The sequence below is a fragment of the Furipterus horrens genome, unplaced genomic scaffold (genome assembly GCF_987537825.1).
Source record: "Furipterus horrens unplaced genomic scaffold, mFurHor1.1.pri manual_scaffold_17, whole genome shotgun sequence".
Classification (NCBI taxonomy): Eukaryota; Metazoa; Chordata; class Mammalia; order Chiroptera; family Furipteridae; genus Furipterus; species Furipterus horrens.
Genome location: NW_028327187.1, coordinates 84,219,869 through 84,247,349, shown reverse-complemented (window position 1 = coordinate 84,247,349; position 27,481 = coordinate 84,219,869). Strand labels below are relative to the sequence as shown.

Below are 27,481 nucleotides of genomic sequence, written 5' to 3'. Positions count from 1 at the left end.
ACCCACTATACTTTTCAAAGTCCAGTGAGTCCTTCTGAGCTGTTGTATATTTGGTTATGATTTATTACAGTGAAAGTCTGCAGAGTAATATCAACAAATAAAGTACATGAATGAAGTCCAGTGGAAAGCAGTCATAAGATACCAGTGATCTTCTCCCAAAGGAGTCACACAGACAATGTTTAATTCTCCCAGAAACAATGTGTGACAACACAAGCAAAATGTTGCCAGCTAGGGCAGCTGCCCCAAGTCTTGGAGTCCAGAGTTTTTATTTAAGGTCATTAGGCAGTCATGCAGCATCCATGTGACTGACTTCAGCTACTTGTTCTACAGCCCCCAGGCATCAAAATAATAGAGCATGGCCCAGGGCAAACAGATGTTTGCTACAAGTCAAACTATTATCATAAACTAACTAGTCAAACTAGAACAGTGATGCCTGGATACAAAACGCTTTATTAGGCAAAATATGCCAGGAACATAGTAGTGGTCCACCAGCAGCTCAACAAGGACCAGTCCCTTAGAGACGGGTATTTCCTATAGAATATACAGGGCTTGAGCAACCTGGGCCTGCTGGGATTATCCTTTACAAGGAATTTTAACTTAATTAGAAGCCTACCTGCCATTAAAAAAAGATTTTTGGTTGGATATGAATGGTGATCCTGGGCAAAGTTGCTGGCAGACATAGGCATGAATGTGCAAGGAGATGGCAAAGGGGAAGTTCACAGTAAGGAAAGGTACAGCGATGGCATCAGTTTGTTCCTAGTTAGTGGGAGAAGACAATGGAAACTGCCAACACTTACCAGGTGCCTACAGTGGGCCCAGTCCTGGGCTTGGAACTCCAGAGATGTTCCTTTGAACAATCATGACAGGTGGTCCTCAGTTATGACATAGAAGAGGGACTGAGGGCCAAGGGGCCAGTAAGTGGGGGAGCCAAGCGAGCTCTCTCAGCTCCCAAAAACCCAGGCAGAGTATGGGCTGGAAGAATACTTGACATGTTGTTGGTTCCTAGATGTCAAAGTTACAATAGGAAATGTGGCCACTGCATGAGCAACATCTGCATGCCCTTCACCAGGCCCCATCTGAACAATCACACCTTCTCTTTCTGTGCAAAAACTTGTTCCCGTAGAATCAGGATATGGAGAGAGTCTGATGAGAGCCAAAGACCAGGTCTTTCTGCAGCTGGGATTTCTCTACTGTCCTCAGAATACTGTCATACTAATCTATTAACCTTTTCCTGCCTTGTGATAGTGATGAGAGGAAAGAAGGTTATCAGGTCACCTCTCCTCTAGAAATAAATTAGTATCTCTGAACCTGGCCATCATTTACAAATGTATAATTTCACAGTGGGGAGTAATTCCCAACTCATAGTCCTGACAGAAAACGGATTCTTCTCCCGGGACTTCGACACAAGGCTTGAACAGTCACTTTCCAGGAGAACTCTGGGTTGCAGATTTGGGCAGAGTCATCCAAACCACCTGGGAAATGTTAGTTAACTGGTAGAGGGAAAAAGGAAAGAGAAAGAAACCAGTATGGTCAAATGTAAGATTAAATAAATGTATGATGAATTCCATGAATGGTTTTGACAAATACTTCTCTCAGTAGTGCCTGGCATATGTTGGCTCTAGCACAGAAGGAATTGGAGTGTCTCTGAACTGGGCCCCTGCCATGCCCCACCTAAGGAGTTCTTGGTGAGCAGACACCTGTCCTCTTTCCACCAGACTTTGACAGGAAAAGAAAACTTTCCCAAGGGCACTGCAGGCCTTTTTGGCAGGCCATGGTGCCACAGACTTGCATTAGAGAGAACAGCTCTCTGCTACTTTATGCTGAGTTTTCCAAAGAGCAAAAGCCAGATTCCCCAGGGTCCCAGAAATAGGAGCTGCTCGATTTATTTCAGATCAGACATCAGAATTTCTCCCTTATTTGTGCATGTTGCTGGCCCTGAAGTCCATTCCCTAGGCCCTCCTCCAGGACTCTTTCCGGTCTGACCCTGACCCCTGCCCTTTGACCCCTGAGCCTGAGAGGAGAGTCCAATTCTGACGGACCAGCCCCATGCCCATGCACACAGTAGACAACAGCAGGTGTCGCTATTGTTCTTAATCCGAGTAGCTGAAGGAAGTGAAAAGTATGGCTTTGGGAGGATGAAGGGACACACATTCCCCAGGCTGCGCTGTGAGGAGAAAGACCAGCCCAGCAGAACGAATGGGGAAAGCGGGCTTCAGCCTCGGAGCGACGGGAAGGGGGCGCTGGAATAGCCCGCTTGCCTCTCACTGCCCAGAGATGCTTCCCCAGACTTTCGTGCAATTCGTCACGAAAAATGGTCGCATGCTCTTCTCGCTCCTTCTCTCCTCAAAGAGACGCACTTCAGACTCATTGTCTCCTAAAGGCGCCATGCTGGCCATTGGTTGCAGGGTAGAGGGAGACACCGCTCCTGCGCATGCGCCGCGCCAGACCCCAGCCTCTGGCATGACAGGGTGACGAAATGGAAGTACTCTGTTGATCCCGAGGGCGGTGGGAGCCCTGCTGCTTGTTCTCCACCCTAAGATGTAGGCTCCTGGGAACAAAGTAAGGGGAGGCAGAGTTGGAAAAGCGTTTGATGGAAAGAATTCTAGTTGTTGTAGGGTGATGGGTTCGCGCCCATGGGGGTCGAATGACGGGGCAGGGGTGGGGTGACTGTTGCGGGGTGGACTGGGGTGGTCAACGAGTGATTGAAGCATTCATTGATCTACCATTACTGAGTGTCTAGTAAAGCTAGGCACCGTTGAGTTTCACATTGATCTTCATAATAACCCGGTGAGGAAGTATCATACTACGATTATCTTCATTTTATAGAAAGGACGGCAGAACACAAAAGCTTGGGAACCTGTCCATACTTGCACAGCTAGTAAACCGGGAGATCTTTTTTTTCCATCTCTTTTTTATCGTCTAGCACTATGCCTTTCTAATGTACCTAAACTTATTTATCAAGTTTGTTACTCTCTTGTCTCCTCTGCTAGAATATAGCTCTACAAGATCAGGGAACTCTGATATTTAGTTCTCTGAGGTATCTCCAACACAAAGAAAGTAGAACAGACACATTGTAGGCACTCACCTTTCTAATTGAATAAAAGTGGCAGAGTACACAGTCAGTTTGGTTCCAGAGCACAGACTCTTCTGAAGTAAGGCACTGTTTAGCTCCTGGTCTGGCAATAATTGAGCTCTTACCAAATGTTAACACAAAACTAGAATGAGGCACTGTGCATACTGGTGTCCAGTAAAACACTTGGGTTTTCCTCAACTTCACTCCATCATAGAGGTTGCTAATTGCATCTCTTGTGTGGCTATTGTCTTTCCAGGGTCACAGTACATAACTGAGACCACTGCTCAGCAACCTCAGATTCCAGCTTATCTGCCCTGGCCTTCTATACTCTATAGAAGACTCAGTCTGAGGCCTCAGAAGGAGGTGAGTTCCCCAGGTTAGAGACAGATATATGCTGCTGAACTGATGGTCCCAGATAAGATGGGTTCGTCTTTGAACCCTTTGGTCCTGCCTCCTCAGGAACAAGACAGCTCCTGTGAAGAGAGTTAGAGGAGAAGCCCCAGCCCAGAGTCTAGACCAAAGTGCTCAGGGCAGAGAGAGGCAGCTCACAGGAGAGCAGGTCCTAGGAGAGCTGGACCCATAGTGACCTCTGTCCCTCCCTCCAGCTGAGATAGCATGGCTGGCATGCTGATTCATCTTCCAACCATACTAAAGGACTGGGAAATTGGACCACTATTGGAGAGATTAAAGTCACAGGCAGATGGAGGGGTGCTGCCATGAAGGAGGTGACTTGCTATAGTACCTGTGAGGTCAGGATTAGGCTGGGAAGGATAACTACCAGCTTCACAGGGCTTTCTCTCCTGACACACCTGTGTGCACAACATTATGCTCCCCTCTTTTGCCACTGGCTATTTATGGTTTTGAGACAGTCTTGTGGTATGAACATCCCACCTGCCCATAGCAGAAATGTTGAATCTCCTCTACCCTGCCTAAAGTGCAGAATAGGTTTTTAAAAATTTGTTTTTAGTTTCAGTTAGTTTTTAATTTCAGAGTCCTCACTATGTATGCTTTCATCCAGTTCTGCTGCCTTCTGTTGATGCTTCTATAACTGGGTAGGAGAACATGACTTGTTAAGCTACAGGTGCTAAACCCTTTTGCCTCAATGCTGCTGCAGGGATTGCTACAGTAATAACGGTTACTCTGCACAAAAGTTCCTTGCTGAAAATTTCTTTTCAAAACTGCCCAACAAGGAAAAACGTAGCAACCAAATGGAAATCATGGGAAAGTGGGAAGGGATGTGATGGGAACAGGACAGTGGTGGGCCAGTGAAGGGCAGAGGACAAAGGGAGCAAGGTCAGTGGTTTCTAGCTCCACTGGAACTGACTGGTGCCGAGTTCTTCACCTCCCAGCCCTCTCAGCCCAGGTTTGTCTCTTTCTTCCAAACCATAGCAAGATGTCCCTGTCCTCCAGACTTTGCTCAGGGTCTATCACCTATAAGGCTCAGTGTGATGATCGGTGATTTGTAATAATTTTTATTTTTATTTGACTAGTAATTAATATTCATTGTCAAAAATGAGAAATGCAAGGAAACAAAAAAAAAAAGGTGAGATCACTCAAAGGTAACTCAACGTTTTGACAAATGCTCTTCCAGACTGCTCTTCCTTAGTATGTAAATACTGCTTAACAAATGGGATCATGCTGCAGTTGCTTTTTTGTAATCTGCTTTTAAACATGTTAAGAAATGAAAACAAGATACCACAGCATTTTTAAAGCCTGTGTGGTATTCCTATTTGTGTTTCTTATTTTTTAATGGAGTCCCCTTTGCTAGAGGTTTAGTTGATTCCAAGTTTTTGAATGGTGGAAACAACTACAGTTAACATCTTTGCAGCTTTGTGTTCACTTGTTTTTTTATGATAAATTTCTAGGAATAGAATTACTGAGAGAAAGGAGGTGCAGGGTTATTAAGAACTTCTGAGTAAATGTTTTTAAGCACAAGTTATACATCTGTCCAGGAAACAAAGAACAACAAAACAAAACAAAACAAAAACCCACATATGCTTAGCAACATCTCAAGGGAATAGGCTGGCTCTACCAGGCCATGTTTCCAGATCATTCTACCCAGGGTGCAAGGGTGATTATTGTTAGGTTGGTGATGATGGTCTGATGACTATGTACTGATCCTGACCCTTCTAATTCTGCCTTTGTAGATCTTCATTCTTTGTCTAGGGCAGAATAGAATGGCCATGTCCCAGGTGAGTTCCTCATTTACCCTCTACTTTGTTTCTAGTGAGCTTGAGGAAGCTTTGGAGAATCTATAATGTAACCTTGAAAAATCTGTTAATTCCCTCTGCTCTGTCTGTTTTCTGTTCAATCTGTAATCCACCTAAGGTTTCTCGAATCCTTACCTCTCCACAAAGAGAGAGTAAGAAAAGATAGCCTTGATTGAGGTGGCTCAGTGAGTTGGGCATCGCTCCATGGACCAAAAGGTCACAGGTTCAATTCTCAGTCAGGGCACATGCTTGGGTTGCAGGCCAGATCCCCAGTTGGGGGTGATTTCCAGTCATGGCACATTCCTAAATTATGGGCCAGGTCCCTGGTTGGGAGGGTGCAGAGGCAACCACACATTGACGTTTCTCTCCCTCTCTTTCTTTCTCCCTTCCCTTCTCTCTAAAAATAAATATACAAATCTTATAAAAAATAATGAGAAATGATAGGACATAGACTTCTCTCATCTGCTTCTGGCTCTGAGAAATTTACCTCATTTTACTTTTCCTTCTCTGAGAAGATTGTTTAAATACATAGACTCATCTTGCTTCCATTTCTTCACTTCCAGTTCATTCTTGCTTTTTCATTATGTTTAAAACAGTGAAAGTAAATTCATGCTTAATGTTTTAATATGCATGAAAAACAGTAACCAAAACATCTCTATTTCTTCTCCCCCACCCCTAGTACCACATTCTTCCTCAAGATGCCCACTGTTAACAATTTGGTGATAACAGGGTGTGGATACGTTTATGTCAGTTTAACTAAAAGCAGATACATATGTAATGTTGTATGTGTTTTTGCACCAATGCCATCCTGCCGCCATACCCATCTTGCTTTTCCCACTGGATTATATTCTGGGTGGTGTTCCTCATCAATACATACAGAGTATTTCATTTCCTATTTTGTGTTATGGATGTATCATTTAACCTTTTCTCTATTGATGGATACTTAGGTTTTTAATTTTCTTTTTTTATCAGGAACAGTGCCTCTTGAACAACTTCCTATGTATCTCTTTGTCCATTAGTGCAGGTATTTATGGAGAATACACCTGGAAGTTGGAATTTTAAGTTCAAAGATATTCACACGTCGCTTCTGCCCTCCCAAATTTTAGATAATTACAACTTTCACTAAATTTTAAAGACCAGGTCATTTGTATGTTCAACTTCTCCAACTCTTTAAAGGTGAAAAGGAATCCAATTAATTATATGAAGCCACTTAACCTTAAATTTGAAGCAGATACTATGACGTAAATTATTGGCTATTTTCACTTAAGAATATGCATACTAAAATTCTAAAAACCATATTCTAAATAGAGCATTAATAAATTGAATCGAGCATTTTAAAAAGTGATTTGTACATGTAATAAAAGTTCAAATAATAGCATTGTTCAACAAAAGATGAAAAATAATTCTCCCTCTCACCCTATCCCCTGTCTCCTTCATTTTCTATACATCCTTCCAGATATCAGGTATGCATATAAGAGGCCCTTTTTCTTTTTATTTATTTTTCACATATTACAGCATATTCTGGTCCTTTTTATGGTCATTCTACTTCACTGCGTATTTGGTCAGCCCCAGGTTTTCTCAAATCAGCACTCTTGACATTTTAGGCCAGGTATTGCTATGTTGCAGAGGGCTTTTGTGTACATTGGAAGATACTTAGCAACATTGCTGGCCTCTATCCTCTTGTTCTCAGCACCGCCACCCTGCTCCCTTTGTTATGACAATGAAAGTTTTCCACAGACATTGCCAAATATTCCCTGGAGGATGAAGTTGCCCAAAATGGCTGATTGATATCCCACTGGCTGGAAATACCATTATATGATTACCTTCTGCCAAGGATGTACATTTAGGATATTTGTAGCCTTTGATGCCACAAACAGCATAGCAATACACATCCATGTACATTTCAGTTTGTATCCATATCTTATCTGGAAAATAACTTTCTAGAGGTGAGAATTTTAGGTCAAAGACTGCATATCTTGAATTTTGACAGCATAGGGCTTCTAAGCCAAGCTCCCTGTCCTCACCATTGTGGTCATGATCTGTAGCACCTGAGCTATCATTTGGGAGGAGTGAGAGGAGGGGGTGAGCTGCTCTGGGCACCCTTGCTGGCATTACATGTCAGTCAGTGCCCTTCTGCATACAGTGTTTTCTGTCTTATAGCCTTCTGAAGAGCTGAGTAAAATTGGTGTCATTTAATGCCTGTTGGGACTTTGTAAGTGCAAAATGTCTCCTTGAATTCAAGACCACCAAGTGTTGTGTCAGAATTGAATCCAGAGTGTAAATAAGTGGGTTATTGGTCTCTGATTTGTTTGGTGGTGACAAACCAAACATAGATATTCCTTTTTTACCTCAATCTTTTGACCAGGCCAGACACAGACCCTCTGTCTTCCCATTGTTTGTCTCATGATTGATTAGGTAAGATTAGAACCATTGGTTGTTGTAAAGAAAAAACTTAGTTCAGTCTCATTCTGTATAGAGGAAAACCCAGTTCTTCCCTACTGTGTGTCTCTCTTTCCTATGTTTCTCCTGTGAGTCTCCTTCACTACTTACACAGAACACTTCACTTCTGACACTTCTGATCACCAAATGTGTGTAGGTTTTTCCCCACAACAAGCAATTCTCTGCTACTGGGTATCCTACAATTTACTTCAATTTTTACACTAGCTACCTGGAGATAGTGTCAGATCCCGCAAGTTAAGGGCTCAGTCCCACAAGACTACCCCCCCCCAACAACTGTGCTTCTGACCAACTGGCTATAGATCCCAGAGGTTCCAGTGACTTTCCATCTTGGTTAATTTGCTAGAGTGGCTCACAGAACTCAGGTAAACATATAAAGGATATGATAACGGTTACAAATTAACATTAAGATGAAGAGATACATACAGTGAGGTCTGGTAGGGTCCTGAGTACAGAAGCTTCTGTCTTCATGGAGTTAGGGTGTGTCACCCTCCCGGTATGTGGATATATTCACTCACCTGGAAGCTCCCTGAATCTTTTACTATAGGAATTTCTTTGAAGTTTCCTCACATAGGTATGATCAATTATTAACTCCAGTTCCAACCCTGCTCCTTTCTCTGGATGATAGTGGTTGGGGCTGAAATTCCCAGGCTTCTAATCATGGCTTGGTCTTTCTGGTGACCAGCCTCCATTTAGGAGCCAATCAAGAGTCACCTCATTAGAGCCAAAGATTTGCTTAGTGCTCTTATCACTTGTGAGTTTACAAGGGTTTTAGAAGCTCTGTGCCAGGAATCAGGGGCAGAGACCAATATATATATAATCTCACAGTCATGATTAAGTAGCTGTGTTTAGAACTGTTTATTCTAGTTTTATATCCTATGCAAAACCTTCTTTGTCAGCCCAAAGGAGAACTGACTTTTTCCTCCCCTCTGTTCCTGGTCCTACCTCTGTCATTGTCCTCTGAGAGCAGGCAGTCCTCCCTCTCTCCTCCCTCTTTCCAACCTCCCTCCCTCTCATGTATGAGTTTCTAAGCATTGTTCTTTTGCCTCTACTATACTGAAGCTCCTTCAGTTCAGGAGGTCTTTGTTTTTATTAATCTTTACATTTTCAAAACTTAGCTTGGTCACTATTCAGTAAATATGTATTGAAAGAATGAATTTCCAGTGTAAGATATTTCTAACACTTGATCTATTTTTTTCATAAAGCTAAAAATAATTTTGTTAGATAAATACTCTGTATCCCATACCATGTCAAATTGTGGGTAGTGAACAGCATAAGAACAATTATAGGGAAAGGCAATGCAGTGTGGTGTTTAAAAATGTAGGTGTGGAAACCAAATGACATGGATTATAATCCTTAATTTCTAGATATGTGACCTTGGGTGACTAACTTTACACTCTATGTGCTTTACTGTCCTTGTCTGTCAGGATTCTGGGTGGGGGCGAGGATCAAAATACTTAGGACAGGCACAAAGTTGGTACTCTATATACATTACATATGTCCAATACCCTGAACCCATCACTTTGGGCTAAAGAGGAATGCACTGTTGTGGGAATCATTGACCTTCAGGGACGTGTTTGTGGACTTCACCCTGGAAGAGTGACAGCAACTGGATTTTTACTCAGAAGAACCTCTACAAGGATGTCATGCTGGAGAACTACAGTCACCTGGTCTCTGTGGGTGAGGGACCATTCCATGGTATGACTAGAACACCTCCACTCATGTCTCCTTTTCGGCTGCTGCATGCTCAGGGGTATTTGAAACCCTGAATTAGTTTGGGACTAAGGCTCACTGTCAAGAATTCATAATCCCGTTTACACCCTGCATAGTATGTTTGTGCTCTTGCCTTTTATGTGAATGTTCTGCATGAGGGGCAATTAGCTGTGCTCATGGGACAGTCTCAGAGGCCACACCATCTTCAGCATGCAAGGATGGGCCTTGGTTCTAGACTGCCTCTAAGATTGATAAAGAAGTCCTGTGTCATTTTCCCTCCACAGGATACCTGGTGGCTAAACCAGATATAATCTTCAGGTTGGGACAAGGAGAAGAGGGCAGGAGGGCAGATGGAGAACCCATAATGCATAGCTGTCCAGGTGAGCATGTGCTAGCCAGTGAGGACAGGGCAGAGGGAATCCAATAGAGCAGTGAGAGCTTGGCCTTGGGGGTGTGCCCAGCAGCTCTTCTCAGAGACCACGCCTTAAGGACATGACTCAGGTCTGATTAAACAAGTTGCTGTGATATCTACAGGATGTCCCCACTTGCTTCCCTTGTATAGGCCCCTTGTTCTTGCTGAGGGTTCGGAGACAGTGAAGCCACTGCTGTTTCTTAGATCCCATCTCTACCTTCTGGCATCCTGGTTTGCTAGTGAAAAATGCCAAGCCTTTTCTCCTATCTTCTTCCTCTCTGGAACTTTTAGGGCTTTCTCCTCTCTTGGACATTTTCATTTTCATCAGAAGAGAAGCAGATGCTGGCATGATGTTTCCTCTTTATTTGCTATATGGTGAGCCCTTTAAGTTGAAACTTGGAGTCTTGTCTTCAACTTCAGGGAAATTATCCTACCTGGTTTATTAGAGTAGATGTGGACCAAAAATCTTTGTTAATGACCTTCAACTCTACCAGGCCAGGTACCCACATGTCCTTGTCTGCCCTCATAGTGTGAAAAAACAGTGTCAACATTAACACAGGTCTTTGTTTTCCCATTTCATCTCAGACTTCCAAAGCTGACTTGATGCCACCTGTTTTCAGATTCCTCCTCTTATCAGTACTTACTTCCCACTCAACTCTTTTGTATTTTGTATTATCCATTTATTTTTTAAAAAGAAATAAAAACTGAACAGGACATTACTTGATGGTGGCAGGCTTCAGTGAGCCATATCTTAGTCCTGGGCAGAGCTGTTCTTTTCCTTGTCTGTTTGGTTTTTTTGTTTGTTTGTTTTTGCTCTGCACCCTTATGGGGATTCAGATACTCTTTAGGTGTTAGTCTTCTTTTTCTCACCCACTCACAGTGGCCACTCAGTGTGCCCATCTCAAAGAAGTCTATCTAGAATACTGCTACTATTCAGTGGACCAGCAGCATGGGCATGGCCCGGGCTCTAAGTAGAAATACAGACTCCTGGGGCCACCTCGGATTGAGTGAATCTAAATCTGTTTTTCAATAGCTGTTAAAATTAGTGTCAGAGCTCCAGCTGTAGTCAGACACTAGTCCAGCTGATCCCAGGTGACTCCTGGGTGCCTTCCCCAGAGCCCATGTCTACTGGGCAGAAGCATCCTCTCTCTCCAAGCCTCCCTGTGCAGACTTGCATCCTCCTCCCTGTAGCTACTCCCAGGGGGAATTTTGGACTACAATTTCCTCTTTATTGTTCAGTCATTCTCATATCTTCTGCCTTGTAAAGATTCGCCAGGATTTCTGGTCTTTTGGTGGCATGCCTTTCCTTACTTCCAGTGTTTCCAGGTATTGTAATGAATGAATCTCATCATCATTTCAGTGGTATCCTGGAAGGAGGAAAAGCAAACTGGAGGTGAAATCCAACTTTTGAGTCCCAATTCCCCTATATAAAAATTATACCATGTTAAAAGTAATAGGGGCTCACATTACGTAGAGGTATGGAACAATATATTATTAGAGTCATCCTAGTGCATTTCCAGTCACACCTCCAAGTGAAGCCTCTTCTCACAGTTTCTGTTTTTCAGTTCTTCTGAGGAGCAACTCTCTAGGTTCAGGGAATACCCTCACACCTACATTTCTGGAGCTTTCAGTTTTAGCTCCCTTCTATGAAAGATAAGGATTTAGCTCAATTAAACATTGGCCTCTGCTCCCCAAGTCTTCAACAATTTTGTTAAATTTTTATTTTCTTTATTTTACTGGTTCTTTGTTATATTGAATAATTTTGGATTCTATCTTAGATGCTGGTGATGTTTTAAAATATTTATTTGTCATGTAATATACCTGGTTAGATTCAAACCACTAGTTTGGTCTCACCTTCTGTGGGTGTTGATTCTGGTCAGTTTAGTTTTCAAAGCCTTTGCTGTGTTCCTTTGGATCTGTGTTGTGTATGCACCATTCAACGGTTAAAGTGAGACTTGAGTGGTGGCTTAAGTCTTTGTGCAGTTTTCAAAGCCTTTGCTGCCCTGCTTCAGGTTTGTCTCATGCACATGTCACTCAGGTATTAGTTTCAGACTTCAGCTGTGGTTTAAATCTTAGTTTAGTTCAGTTCTTAAAGATTTTGTGTGACTCTGCTTCCCTTGTATGCACAGCCTTGGATGAGCCCATGTCTTATGGAGGTTCATATGCCTTTGGGACAAAGTCTTATAATAATAAGAGCGGGGGGATCCAAGATGGTGGAGGAGTAAGTGGAAGCTACACTAACCTCCCAGGACCAGTCTGGATTTACAACTTAATTTTGGAGAAATCATTTGGAATAACCAGCTGGAGATAAGTCTCATAACCACGGAGAGACAGAAAAGGCCGCCATATCACAATGTGACCAGTAGGGAGTGCGGAGATGCGGAAGGGCTGGCTGGGCTCACACAGGTGGCAGCTGAAGGGACTGAGAAACAGCTCAGCAGCTGGGGGTTCCTCATGAGAAGGTCAGGGTCTAAACCCCCAGCTGGGCTTCCCAGCCTACAGCAACAGAGTGGAAAGTAAAATAGTATCCAGCTGTGCAAAGTGAAAAGCCACAGGGTTTCTTGCTAGCCAGAGAGAAATAGCGGTAGAAAAAGAGCTCTTAAGTGGATCACATATGAAAATATTTTGGCCCCCACTTACCCTGGGCTCAAGCAGAGGGAAGGCAGAGAGGACTGGAGATGCTTGGGGAGAATTTGGGGAGGGTGGCTTTGAGGAGAGAACTGAGGGAGCACCCAGTGGGTCCCAGTGCTGACTCATTCCCCTTACTGCAGGCAGACCATTCCCCTCCAAGTGGCATCAGCCTGAGGGGAAGCAAAAGCCCCACATGCAGGAATTGATCTGTCCCACCCTTGGTGCTTAAGGCTGATGGCTGATCACAGATTGAATAGACTAACAACTAAAGGAGACAGACAAAGGCAATAGATCTCTAGTAGTCTCCAACAGGCTGCCTAGGCCCACACTGATACCTGATCTGATGCCACCAGCGGCAGATCCAGGAAGTGCAGATCATTCTAAGAAACACCAACAAAGAATAGGAGTCACAAAAATGGGGAACAGATACACTGACTTGAAAAAAAAAAGGGGAACAGAGAAACAACCCCCCACTGAAAGGAAAGGTAGAATCCCCTGAAAGAGTGCTAAATGAAATAGAAAAGAGAAAACTATCAGACATGGAATTCAAAACATGAATTATGGAGAAGCTCAATGAGCTCAACGGAAACTAGAAGAAACTCCAGAAAAACTACAAGGAACTTACTGAGAATTACACCAGCATGAAAAAGGACATAGAAGCTATCAATAAGAGCCAGGAGGAAATGAAGAATACGATTTCTGAATTGAAGAACACAGTAGAAGGAATTAAAAGCAGGCTAGAGGAAGGAGAAGATCAGATCAGCGAGCTGGAGGACAACGTAGACAAAAACTCCCAGACAGTACAACAAAATGAAAAAAGACTGAACAAGACTGAAGAGGTTCTAAGACAGCTGCAGGACAACATGAAATGTAATAATATCCGTATCATAGGAATTCCAGAAGGAGAAAAAGAAGAGCAAAGGATAGAAAACCTCTTTGAAAAACTAATGACAGAAAACTTCCCTAACATGAGGACAGAAAGAGTCATGCAAGTCCAGGAAGCACAGAGGGTCCCAATGAAGATGAACCCCAACAGGCCCACTTCAAGACACATCATAATTGAAATGGCAACATTCAAAGACAAAGAGAGAATCCTAAAAGCAGCAAGAGAGAAACACTAATAACATACAAGGGAGTTCCAATAAACCTATCATCAGATTTCTCAGCAGAAACACTATAAGCCAGAAGGGGATGGCAAAAAATATTTGAAGCTATGAAAAACAAAGGCCTACAACCAAGAATACTCTACCCAGCAAGGCTCTCCTTCAAAATGGAAGGTGAAATAAGGAGTTTCCAAGACAAAAGAAGGCTAAAAGAATACATGTCCACCAGACCAGCATTGCAAGAGATGCTAAAGGGTCTGCTTTAAGTAGATGAAGAAACAGAGAGAGACAGAGAGGAACACGAGTACAAAGGGGGAAAATGACAATGAATAAGTACTTATCAGTAATAACCTTAAATGTAAGTGCATTAAATGCTCCAATAAAAAGACCTAGGGTAGCTGAATGGATTAGAAAGCATGACCCACATATATGCTGTCTACAAGAGACCCACCTTAGAACAAAAGATATACAAAGACTAAAAGTGAAGGGATGGAAAAAATTATTTCAAGCAAATGGACATGAAAAAAAGCTGGGGTAGCAATACTTATATCAGACAAAACAGATTTCACAGCAAAGGCCATAAAAAGAGACAAAGAAGGACATTTCATAATACTTAAGGGAAAAATCCATCAAGAAGATATAACCCTTATAAATATATATGCACCCAACTTAGGAGCACCCAAATATGTAAGGAAAATTTTGAAAGACTCCAAGAAAGATATAGACAGCAACACACTCATAGTAGGGGACCTTAACACCCCATTGTCAATATTGGACAGATCTTCAAAGCAAAGAAACACCAAAGATATTGAGGCACTGAACAACACTCTAGATCAAATGGACTTAGTCTATATATATAGAACTTTTCACCCCAAAGTAGCAAAATATACATTCTTCTCAAGTGCACATGGAATATTTTCAAAGTAGACCATATGGTAGGACACAAAGCAAGACTCAAATACTCAAGAAAATTGAAATTATATCAAGCATCTTCTCAGATAACAATGGCTTAAAATTGGAAATCAACCTCAAGGAAAAAACTCAAAAACACTCAAACTCATGGAGAATGAATAACATACTATTAAATAATGAATGGGTTAACAATGACATCAAGAAAGAAATCAAAAAGTTTCTGGAAACTAATGATAATAAACACACAACAACCCAAAACCTATGGGATACAGTGAAAGCAGTCCTGAGAGGAAAGTTCATAGCAATACAGGCCTACCTAAAAAAGCTAGAAGAATCTCTAACAAAAAATTTAACCCTACCACTACAAGAACTAGAGCATGAACAACAAGCAAAACCCAGATCAAGTAGAAAGAAGGAAATCATCAAGATCAGAGAAGAATTAAATGACATAGAGACTAAACTAACAATTCAAAAGATCAACATAAGCAGGAGCTGGTTCTTTGAAAAGATAAACAAAATTGACAAGCCTTTAACCAGGCTCATCAACAAAAAAGAGAGAGGACTGAAATAAATAAAATCAGAAACAAAAGAGGTGAAATCACAACCGATACTACAGAAATACAAAGGATTGTTAGAAAGTATTATGAACAATGGTATGGCAAGAAATTTGACAACCTTGAGGAAATGGACAAATTCCTGGAAACATATCATCTTCCAAAACTGAATCAAAAAGAAGCAGAAAGCCTGAATAGACCAATAAGAACTAGTGAAATTGAAGCAATAATCAAAAAACTCCTGGCACACAAAAGCACTGGACTGAATGGCTTCACAGGTGAATTCTACAAAATATTTAGGAAAGAACTAACTCCTATCCTCCTCAGACTATTCCAAAAGATCCAAGAGGGGGGAAGACTCCCAAACTTGTTCTATGAAGCCAGTATTACCCTCATTCCAAAACCAGGTCCAGACACAACAAAGAAAGAAAACCAAGGCCAATATTGCTGATGAACATAGATGGTAAAATCCTCAACAAAATATTGGCAAACCGGATCCAGCAACACATTAGAAAGATCATACACCACGATCAAGTGGGATTCATCCCAGGGATGCAAGGATGGTTTAATATTCGCAAATCAATAAACATAATACATCACATCAACAAAATGAAAGACAAAAATCACATGATCATATCAATAGATGCAGAAAAAGCATTTGATAAAGTACAACACCCATTTATGATGAAAACTCTCAGCAAAATAGGAATAGAGGGGCATACCTCAACATAATGAAGGCCATATACGAGAAACCTGAAGCCAACATCATACTCAATGGACAAAAAATGAGAGCATTCCCCCTGAGGTCAGGAACAAGATGAGACTGTCCACTCTCTCCACTCCTATTCAACAAGTTCAGGAAGTTCTAGCCACAGCAATCAGACAAGAAAGAGAAACAAAAGGCATCCAAATTGGAAAAGAGGAAGTAAAACTGTCATTATTTGCAGATGACATGATAGTGTACATAGAAAACCTTATAGAATCCCCATAAAAACTACTCGACCTAATAAGTGAAGTTGGAAAAATAGCAGGGTACAAAGTCAATATTCAGAAATCAAAGGCATTTCTGTACACCAACAATAAAATCTCAGAGATAGAAACTAAAAGAAAAATCCCATTTACCATAGCAAAAAAAAATTAAGTACCTAGGAATAAACTTAACCAAGGAGGTAAAAGACCTGTACTCAGAAAACTATATAACACTGAAGAAAGAAATTAAGGAAGATAGAAATAAATGGAAGCATATACCATGCTCATGGATGGGAAGAATGAACATCATTAAAATGTCCATCCTACCCAAAGCAATTTATAGATTCAATGCAATCCCTATTAAAATACCAATGACATTTTTCACAGACCTAGAACAAATACTTCAAAAATTTATATGGAAGCAAAAAAGACCCTGAATAGCCAGAGCACTTTTGAGGAAGAAGAACAGAGTAGGGGGAATCACAATACCTGATATCAAATTATACTACAAGGCCACAGTAATCAAAACAGTCTGGTACTGGCATAAGAACAGACATATATATTAATGGAACAGAATAGAGAGCCCAGAAATAAATTCAGCTCTATATGGTCAACTAATATTTGACAAAGGGTGAAGGAACATAAAATGGAGTGAAAAGAGCCTGTTCAACAAATGGTGTTGGGAGAACTGGACAGGGACATGCAAAAAAATGAAACTAGACCACCAACTTATACCATACACCTGAATAAACTCAAAATGGATCAATGACTTAAATGTAAGCTGTGACACCATAAAAGTCCTAGAGGAAAACATAGGCAGGAAAATTTCAGATATCCCACATAGCAACATTTTCACTGATATATCTCCTAAGGCAAGGGAAATAAAGGAAAGAATAAACAAATGGGACTACATCAAACTAAAAAGTTTCTGCTCAGTGAAAGAGAACATCAGCAAGTTGAAAAGGAAACCAACCATATATGAAAATATATTTGCCAATGATATCTCAGACAAGGGATTGATTTCTAAAATATATAAAGAACTCATATGACTCAACACCAAAAAGACAGACAACCCAATTAAAAAATGGGCAAAGGACCTGAACAAACACTTCTCTAAAGAGGACATGCAGAGGGTCCATAGACATATGAAAGAATGCTTAACATCACTAGCCATCAGTTGCAAATAAAAACCACAATGAGATACCACCTCACACCAGTCAGAATGGCCATCATCAACAAATCAACAAAAAACTTGTTCTGAAGAGGATGCGGAGAAATGGGAACCCTAATGCATTGCTGGGGGGAATGCAGACTGGTGCAGCTACTATGGAAAACAGTATGGAAATACCTCAAAAACTAAAAATGGAACTGCCTTTTAAACCAGCAATTTCATTGCTAGGATTATATCTGAAAAATCCTGAAACCCCAATTCAAAAGAACCTATGCACCCCTATGTTCATAGCAGCACTATTTACAATAGCCAAGTGCTGGAAACAACCTAAGTGCTTATCTGTAGATGAGTGGATCAAAAAACTGTGGTACATTTTACACAATGGAGTATTATGTAGCAAAAAGAAAGAAGGAATTTCTACCATTTGCAACAACATGAATGGAACTAGAGAGAATTATGCTTAGCGAAATAAGCCAGGCAATGAAGGGAAAATACCTTATGCTGTCACCTATTACAGGAAACTAATGAACAACACAAACAAATGAGCAAAATTGAACCAGAGCTATGTAAACAAAGATTAGACTAACAGTAACAAGGGGGGAGGCGGGAGGGAGAGAAAGGGGTAAGAAGGGGAAGGGTCTAGTCAAGGAACATGTATAAATGACACATGGACATGGACAACTGAGTGGGGACTGAATGTGGGAGAAGGGAAGCAAGAAGGGGGGAAAATGTGGGACAACTGTAATGGAAAAACAAAAAAAAAATTTAGCGGGGGAAAAATGAAAATATGAAGAATGGAAATACCAGTTCACTGAATACTAGGACAAAGATTTTCCTTCGCATTGTATGTTTTTCTCCCTATCTGATCCCTCCAGAGTTTGGCATTCTAAAGAAGTAAGTAATGATATAAGTTTCTTTGCATAAAACTAACAAGACCACTTGTTAATAGAGGTGTTTTTGACCAAGACGTTGACTGGAATGTCATGCCTAAAGGAGACATACTTGGGCTCTGGTTGTTACCAAAAAGCCCCGAGGAACTGGGAATGACTTTCAAAGGTAATAACAGCTCACGAGATAAAAGGCCTGGTACCGTGGTTGATTGTGTGGTCCACAGCAATCTTTCCAGGGAGGTAATAAAGGTTGTTTTACTGAAAGATGGCTAGATGGGACTTTAAGGCACAATGGAAAACCAGAAGGACATGGAAAAGACATGTGTGTACAGGAAGGCTGAATGCCAGGTATGTGGCTCAGCTTCTGTGCCCTGAAGGGTATACTGAAGGTCACCCTAAATGTTCCTTGTGTAAGTTCCAGCAAAGCAGAACGAAAGATCATAAGTGATCATTTTTCTGCTCTTGTTGTGTTTATGCAAATGAACAGGATAAATTAAAAATGGACTTAATGCAGTCCTTTTAATGAGAATGAGGGTAATCTTAGGGAGAAAAATCATTACTCAAGGAAAATCACAATGATCGATGGCAGACTATAAAGTAGTGCAGCTAACTGTCTTTAAAGTTTCTTTTCATTTAAAATTTGTTTTCCTTTGAAAGTTAAACTATGTCTGCGGCATTATCAAAGATGTTTAATTTACAGGCAAGAAGAATGTCAAATGCCTTGCAACTGGATATCTTTCCGATAAAACAGTCCTACAGATTTAGAGACTTGTATGTGGGTTATGTTACATAAATTAACATGTGTTTTCTGTTTTCAAAGGGCATAAACCTACGATCTCATTACCTGAGTGATTGTCTGTACGTATAGGCCTCACTTAATCCTGTCTGCATTGCTGCCTCCTGAGACTCAATGGTTTGGCTGAACTAAGTGGCTGGGTTGGTGAAGAATGAGGTGGTCTGTGGGCTTCACCTTAAAACTTGTTTCTCTTTTCTGTCCTGATGGCTTGGACTGAAAGAGCCCAGAGGCCTGAGAGGGGGGAAACCTAAAGTATTTTCCTCAGCCCAAACTAAGTATAATGGGCAAAAGAGTTTTGGACGGGTGAGATGTACCTGGCACACCTTTCTCCAAAGAAGCCCTTCTTTTCCCTAATGTGGGATATTGAAAAATTAATACCTGTCTTTTGTCATTTAGTGGTTATGGATTGAATGATGTCCTTTAACCCTGTTGCCAAATCTGTTGCCTCCAGAATACAACAAGGATGCCAACCTGTTAAATCAAGCATACTTTTGTCTGGGGACAGCCAACCGACCTGGAGTCTGCACGATCCTTCCCCATATGGAAAGGCCACCCTCCCCTCCACATCCCCACTCTTATTAGGGATTTCTGGACCCAAGGATAGGTAGGACGACGACCATGTCCAGCTTGAAGAAGCTAGAGGAGCTCGAGACCTTCGCCCACTGTCCTTTATAAGATCATAAAAGGTCTTAAGTCTGAGAGGGAGGGATTGTTATTTTTTATTGTTAAAATAATTAATTAATTAATTAATTAAAAAAAGAAGAAGAATATATGAAAGGGTAAGGCAGCAGACCTTGTATGTACGACCCATGGGCATGGACTTGGGGGGCGGATTGTTGGGGGAGGGGGGTGCTGGGCGGAGGGGAGCAAAAGGGAAAAAATTGGAACTATTGTAACAATATAATCAATAAAATATACTTAAAAAAACAATAACAACAACAAAAATAAAAAAATAAAAAAATAAAAGATGCCTTTAATCAAAAGCTCCTTTTATATTCCTATATTATTATTATTATTATTATTATTATTGCTAATAATTTTTTTAAATTATGAATAAGTGTTATTTTCTCTCAAATGCTTATATTCTACATCCATTGAGATTATTTTTCCTTTTGTCTAGTAATGTGGTGGATTATATTAATAGATTTTCTGATTTGAACTGTTCCTGCATTCCTTCACTAAATTCAGTTGTGAAGCATTTTGAAATTAATTGAATCCAGTTTACTCATATTTAAGAATTTTGTGTTAATGTTCAAGAGTAAGATAGAGCTTAGATTTTCTCTTCTTATGCTGTCCTCTTATTTTGGTATTCAGTATTATACTAGCTGTATAAAATAGACTGGGTACCTTTCCTTCTTTTTGTAGTTTCTGAACTGTATTGACTGAAGTTGCATCATCGACAAAAATATCTGGATAAGATGGCCTTTTCTTAGGACAAGGCTTTTGATTACAGCATGAATTTTATAATGTTAAGTAATTATTCACATTTTTTGTATCTTTAATAAATTCTGGTTATTTTTCTAGACAATTATGTTTTATCTGAGATTTTAGATTTACTAGCCTAAGACAGTATTCTCTCTTGATTAAAAAAAATAAGTTTCATTTATATCAAAGTAAGTCATGCTTAAAGAGTGAAAATAAATGTTGTAAAACTAAAGAAAGTCAAGACATGATAAACATAAAATTCAGGATTGTCTGAGAAGAGAATAAAATAGGCACATGATGAATTTCAAAGGTAAAAATAATTTGTTTTTAAATGAGTGATGGATATGCAAGTATTTTTATATCATGATTCTATTTTGTTTGTTTTCTTTTAATATTTATTTATTTTTTAGAGAGGGTGAAGGGAAGGAGAAAGAGAGGGAGAGAAACATCAATGTGTGGTTTCCTCTTGCACGCCCCTCAATGGGAAACTGGCCTCCAACCCAGGCGTGTGCCCTGACTGGGAATCTAATAGGCAACCCTTTGGTTCGCAGGCCAGTGCTCAATCCACTAAGCCACACCAGCCAGGGCTATATCATGATTCTTTATAATTTACCAGTGCAAGTGGCAAGTCTAAGACAAGTGCAAGACAAGTCCAAGTGTCAAGAAAGGATTTTTAAAATCCTTTTTTAACTTTGTGTGTGGGAGATTCCAAATTGACCCACTAAAAATAGGCACCTCAGGCCAGAAAATCATCACCATCTAATAGTCAGGCATCTATACACCCAGAAGAATAAGTTGTCTAGCATGTCAAGCAGGCAAAATAGTTTTTTCAACATAGCGAACATTCCAAAAGCCAAGTTCCCAGACTAGCAAAGAACCACGCCTGCTGTATTAACACTATCTTGCATGTTACCTTTATTGGTGTTCTTTATTTCTTCACATGGATTTGAGTTATTATCTGAGCTCCAAGTTAGGTCAAGTAGTGACAGCAATCTGGGGATGGAGCTTTGGATGGAGCTCCAAGACAGGTCAGCTGCTCAGGTTGCTGCAAGGCTGCCAATTTTCATTGTGCATGGACCACAGAGTTGGGGAGCCAGTGATTTGAGGTCCAGAGAGGTGGGGCCGGGGGTTGGAGTTGAGTAGCATCAAGTGAAACACCACACACTTAACTGTTCTTACTGAGGTTCACTGATTCTTCTTGAGTAAATCCTATTAATTTGTTGAATGCCTTTATTTTCCAAAGTCCTGAAATGATGGATCTTAATAATTTTGCCAGTATTTTCATTGCTTTTATGGGGAGAGGATTTACTGAGGTCCTCACTCCACTTGTTCCAGAAGTTCTGCCATAAGGCATTTCTCTTAAAATTGTAGAAATGTACATAAAATCATAACCATAACAAATACACTGTACTTACCTCCCAGAATTAACAAATATTAACACTGATATTTGGTATTATTGTGTTGCAGGGAGACAGATCTCTGGGTAGGGGCATTCTCATGCCCCTCCACCCAGGTGGCATCCCATGACTGAGGAGATGATGAGCAACTCTTGTCTCCGCCTTCAGCTTTAGGCTGTCGAGGCCACTGAGTCGTGGAATCCTGGGTAGAACAGGTTCTGTTGTGTACTCCATCTGCCTCCTTGTTAATAAAGTCTTAAAATGGAGCTGGCATTGAGGATTAGTGTGTCTACCTTGCTTCCTTGATAGGTGCTAGCTAAACCAGGAGTTACCCTGGCTGTATTTTACATATTAATGACACTTTGTAAGAATTCTTTCACTTGTAAAATTCTCCTGTTGTTGGCTGGAATGTCACACCCCCTGTTCTGGTAGCTTTTGAAATCCTAATAAAAAGAGGACGAGGCTTCCTGCTCTCCGCTGGTGGTCAGAGCTAGCCACAGTCCTCAGTTCGTTACTGACCAATAATCCTGCCTGCCGGATTTATTTCAGCGTCCGAGATCATAATCAACACTACATTATTGTTTGCTTTTAATAAAAGAAATAGAGGTTTGCAGATAAAAGTGAAATCCCCCCTCTTGACTCCTGCTCCCCTCATTCATTCTCTCTTTGGACAACAATATCAAGACTGATGAGTATCCTAATTTTTGTTTTTATACTTTTAATACATATATTTGTATCTGCAATGAATATAACATTCTTTTTATAAATTTACCAAATTAGTGTTCTCAAACAATGAGGGTACTTCTACAACTTGCTTTCTGTATTCAGTGTTGTACTTTTGAGCTTTACTTATGCCGATATGTTACATTTAGTTCATTCATTTTAACTCTTGTATAGCATTGTAATGTCTGAGTTTTACAATTCATTAATCCATACCTCTATTGGTGGACATTTGGTTGTTTCTAATACTTGTTGCCATTCTTGTACAAGTATCCTGGTTCACGTTTGCAGAATATCTCTATGGTATAACTACAATTGGAATACCTAGTAGGGTATGTACATTTTCAACATTACTAGATGTATTACCTTTTTTCTCTCATAAATAGGATCAATTTGCCTTGTATGTTTAAGAGTTTTGCATCAGTGTAAGTGAAATTGCTTTATAATATTCTCATATTCTGTCATTTGCTTTTGGCATTAAGTGCATTCTATTTTGTATAACGTTAAACCTTCTTTTACCAATTTTCTTTTGATTATTAAGTGTCAGGTATACCTCTTTCCATAATTTTATTTTCAACAGTTCTCTCTAATTTTTCTCTAATTATCTTTTGAAAACAAAGAGCTAATTTTTTAATGCAATTTAATATGCTTGGCCTTTAGTTAATATTTATTTATTGTACTATTACTATATTTACCCTGGCTGGTTTGGCTCAGTGGATTGAGCGTCGGCCTGCGAGCTAAGTGTCGCTGGTTCGATCTTCCAGTCAGGGCACATCAGAGAAGGAAAACTCTGATTCCAAAAAACCTCCGCTGCCTTGCGGCATACCTCTTCAGGGGAAAGGCTAAGGGAGTAAACCCCGACAGAAAATCCGGAGCCGGAGTCCCTAAGGCGGTTTGACGTTGTAGTCAACACTGGCAACTCCTGCGGCGCACCTGAAGCCAAGCTGTATTGACTCCGTCTTTCCCTTGGACCCTTCAGCTGCAAAGAGAGGGGGGGTCTGCTGCATGGGCAACAGCAGACCCTCCATATCACCCTGCCCAGGCTCTGTAGCTTCAGCTTCACTGGAGAGGACACTCCAGCGTCATCGCAAGATGTCGATTCAACACGGGAGGAGACAGATACCATGTCACTCCCGAGTGGGACTGCACAACCATTCTCGGCGGTGCAGATAGACTCTTAAGAAGCTACACCATCGTCTCTCGAGACGGACGGCTGCCGCCGCCGCCGACTATATTTGTATTTCTTTTTTATTGTATTTTGTATGTATCTTGCTTTATCTTGACCTCTTTTTTCCTGAGTTTGCTAGATTTTCTTTACCTCCCTCTCCCACTTTGTTCATTTTCCTCCTGAATATTTCAAATACCAAGCATTATTCTAAGTTGGGCTGTGGAAAATTCTCTGTCTTTTCTTGTCCAAAAATGTCTTATTTGCCATCTTTCTTTGCAATTATTTATCTAGGGATAGAGTTTTAAGATGATAACTTCTCTCAGGACTTTGAAAATATTCTTTTATCTTTTGGCTTTTTTTTTTTGTCTAGATTAGGGGTCCCCAAGATCACTACCAGATTCAGAGATTCTCTAGAAGGACTCATGGGAATTGGCATATAGTTGTATTTATAGCTATGATTTATTACAATGGTATAGTGAGCATATACAGCTAGATCATAAGGGAAAAAGACACACTGGTAGGTTCTGGAGGAATTCATGTATAGGATTCCTTATGCTCTCGCTCTCCCTCTCCCTCACAAGGTCACACAGGGCACATTTCTCCTAGCAGTGAAAATTCAGCAACCTGTGTGATATTTATGCCCAGAGAAGCCCATTAGAGACTTACCACCCTCAGTTTTTGTTAGAGGCTTGTCAGACATACAAACTTGACCTAGCACATACCAAAATGCCAGATTCCTAGAAGGAAAGAAAATATTCAGCATAAATCACATTGTATGTACAAGTAGCCTTATCAGTTAGGGAATAACAGGGATATTCCTGAACTCCAATATCCCAGATGTTAGCCGAGGGCCAACCTTCCAAGCAGGTCTTTCTAACTATAGCACTCTCAAGGCTTCTCTGTTAACCCATTTCTTGATATATTGCCCCTCCCCTTTTTTCTCTATTCTTCCATTTGGATTTTATATTAAACCCGTGTTGGAACTCATCGTTTCTCTATTTCTCTTAGCATATTTCCATTGTGTTAGTTTTTATGCTACATTTTGTGTGATTTCTCGAGATCTACCATCTAATTCATTTAATGTCTTTATCTGGGACTAGTTCAACCACCCTAGTTTTTTAAACACCTATAGATTCTTTTATATTTATATTTGTTTTTTCCCAAAGAGGTCATGTTTTTCACTTATACTCCAGTTCTTACCTAATTTCTTTGTATGCTTGAAATATATTTATTTTAAAGTCCATACTGTTCTACTAGCTAAACTTCTATGAATGTTAGTGTCTTTAAATGTATCTGCTAATTTTGTCTCATGATGATTTATTTCCTTGTGAGATTTTTCATTTCATACTCGGGGCTCTTCAGTGACAATTGTTTTTTCATAGACGTTCTGTGAACCCTAAGCTATAAAAACATAAGAATATACCTTTTGGAAAGTTTGCCATTGTTAGGAACCTACTAATAACAGTACCACTTCTTAGGTTAATTTTTCAGCTTGTTATCTCCATACTATGCTGATAATGACTTGGATTGCATAACAGAACTAGGTTTATTATTTCATATATATATATATATATATAGAAAATTGGATATATATATATCCTTATTTCCAATTTCCTTGACTAGTGGGGAGTCTTTCTAGTTCCTGTTAAACAAGCATGGAAACCTCTTGTGATTCCATCTTTAAGTGCAAATTACATTCCTGAATGTTGTGCCCTGTAGTCTGGATTTCCCTGCAAATTCTCATGCTCTAATTTCTGTTCACACCACCATTTTATATTCCCACTTCACTTTTGACACATAATGAATTTATTTTCTTGATTTTGAGCTTGAATGTGTTTTAAATTATTTTTATTAAATATGAGGCAGCATTTCTTTGTATTTTCAGTTAGGGGAGGTGCTGGTGGTGGTGGTAGAGCCTAAGGAGGCTCCATCCACATCAGCTCCAATTTATTGATAGGAGTTCTCAGCACGATGTTTAGAATTAATTCTATTCCAAAACATTATAGTAGAAACATTTACAAGTTTGATGATTTATTTCATTTCTTCGTAGAATTCTGGCAAGTTGATGACCAAAAAGATAGCAACAAGGAAAGCCAAGATAAACCTCTTTGGCAAGCTACATTTATAGACAAGGAAATACTGAAGGATGGAAGTGGCAAGAATTGAGAACATGCAGAAAAATTATGTATCTCAGCACAGACTTTGTTTCAATAAGACAAAGGCTTCTTAATTATTATTACTGGGAAAGATGTTCAAAACACAATTTAAACTTTCTTAGTCAAAATAAAGCTATTTAAGAAAGAAAGATGATGAATGTCAGGTATATTGGACATTATGCTTCCATTCTAATCTTGATAAAGATCAACCTGGAGAAAAATTAATTGAACCCAATCAATGTGGAACAGCCCTCCACCATAAGCAAGCCATTAAAAGTCAGAGAATTCAAACTGGGGAAAAACCCTATGTGTGTTTTGACTGTGGAAAAGCATTTATCCAGAAAGCAAACCTTGTTGTACACCAGAGAACTCACACTGAAGAGAAACCTTATGAATGCTGTGAATGTGCAAAAGCTTTCAGCCAGAAGTCAACCCTCATTGCACACCAGAGAACTCATATGGGGGAGAAGCCCTATAAATGCAATGAATGTGGGAAAACCTTTATCCAAAAGTCAACTCTAATTAAACATAAGCAAATTCATACAGGAGAGAAACCATTTGTATTTGGTGAATGTGCAAGAGCTTTTAAGAGTTCATACCACCTTATTAGATATAAAAAACACACATTAGACAAGCTTTTTATGAAGGTATCAAATGCAGTAAGTCCAGCCTGATGCATCAAAGGACTCATATGGGTGAGAAACCTGAGTGCAGTACACATGGGAAAGCCTTTGATGGGAAGCCTACCCCCCTTAAAAATCAGAGAATGCATACAAAAGATAATCCTTATGAGTGCAGTGAGTGTGGAAAAAGCTTTAGGGGAAAGTAACACCTCTCTGTTCATCAGATAAGTCACACAAAAGAAAAACCCTATGAATGTAGCATATGTGGGAAGACTTTCAGTGGAAAATCACACCTCTCTGTTCATCATAGGACTCATACAGGAGGGAAACATTATGAATGCAGAAGATGTGGGAAAGCCTTTGGTGAGAAATCAACCCTTATTGTACATCAGAGAACTCATACAGGAGTAAAACCATACAAATGCAATGAATGTAGGAAAGTCTTTAGTGAGAAGTCACCACTGATTAAACATCAGAGAATTCATACAGGAGAAAGACCCTATGAGTGCAGTGACTGTAGGAAATCCTTCAGTAGGAAGTCAACACTCATTAAACATCAGAGAATTCACACAGGGGAAAAACCCTACGAATGTAAGCAATGTGGGAAAGCGTTCAATGTGAAATCAACTCTCATTGTACATCATAGAACTCATACAGGAGAGAAACCCTATGAATGCAGAGAATTTGGCAAAGCCTTCAGTGGGAAGTCAATTCTCATTAAACATCAGAGAAGTCATTCAGGAGATAAAATCTCTCAGTGACTTCAGAGTGGGGTAATATCACCAGTAGTTATACTTCATTATATATCGATTCATCTTGGGAAGTAACACTTAAAGATTAAGAACATCAGAAACTCTTCATATAATATTTAATGTTCATTTAACTTAATAAAAAGGAGAAAAGTATAATTGTAAAAGTGTATAATAAATGTGATCAATTTTCACACAGAATTCTTATACATGCATGGCAAATTGTATATCAATGAGTTCAAAAAGGGCAAAACTGCGAGTGTCTTGATGTGGGAAAGCCTTTACAGAGAATTTAAATGTCATTGCTTATCAGAGTATCTATGCTGAGGAAGAACTAATAATTTAATGGGTT

General features: G+C 40.1%; 1 protein-coding gene across 1 annotated transcript; it reads left to right on the top strand.

The window, feature by feature from the left end:
- Nucleotides 1–2,196: 2,196 nt before the first annotated feature.
- On the top strand, nucleotides 2,197–27,141 carry ZNF674 (zinc finger protein 674). The gene is given in 8 exon segments (XM_090264106.1): nucleotides 2,197–2,406; nucleotides 9,275–9,355; nucleotides 9,357–9,420; nucleotides 9,738–9,833; nucleotides 25,652–25,756; nucleotides 25,759–25,884; nucleotides 25,887–26,369; nucleotides 26,372–27,141. Coding segments are annotated over 8 exon segments (1,935 nt in total).
- Nucleotides 27,142–27,481: the final 340 nt, after the last annotated feature.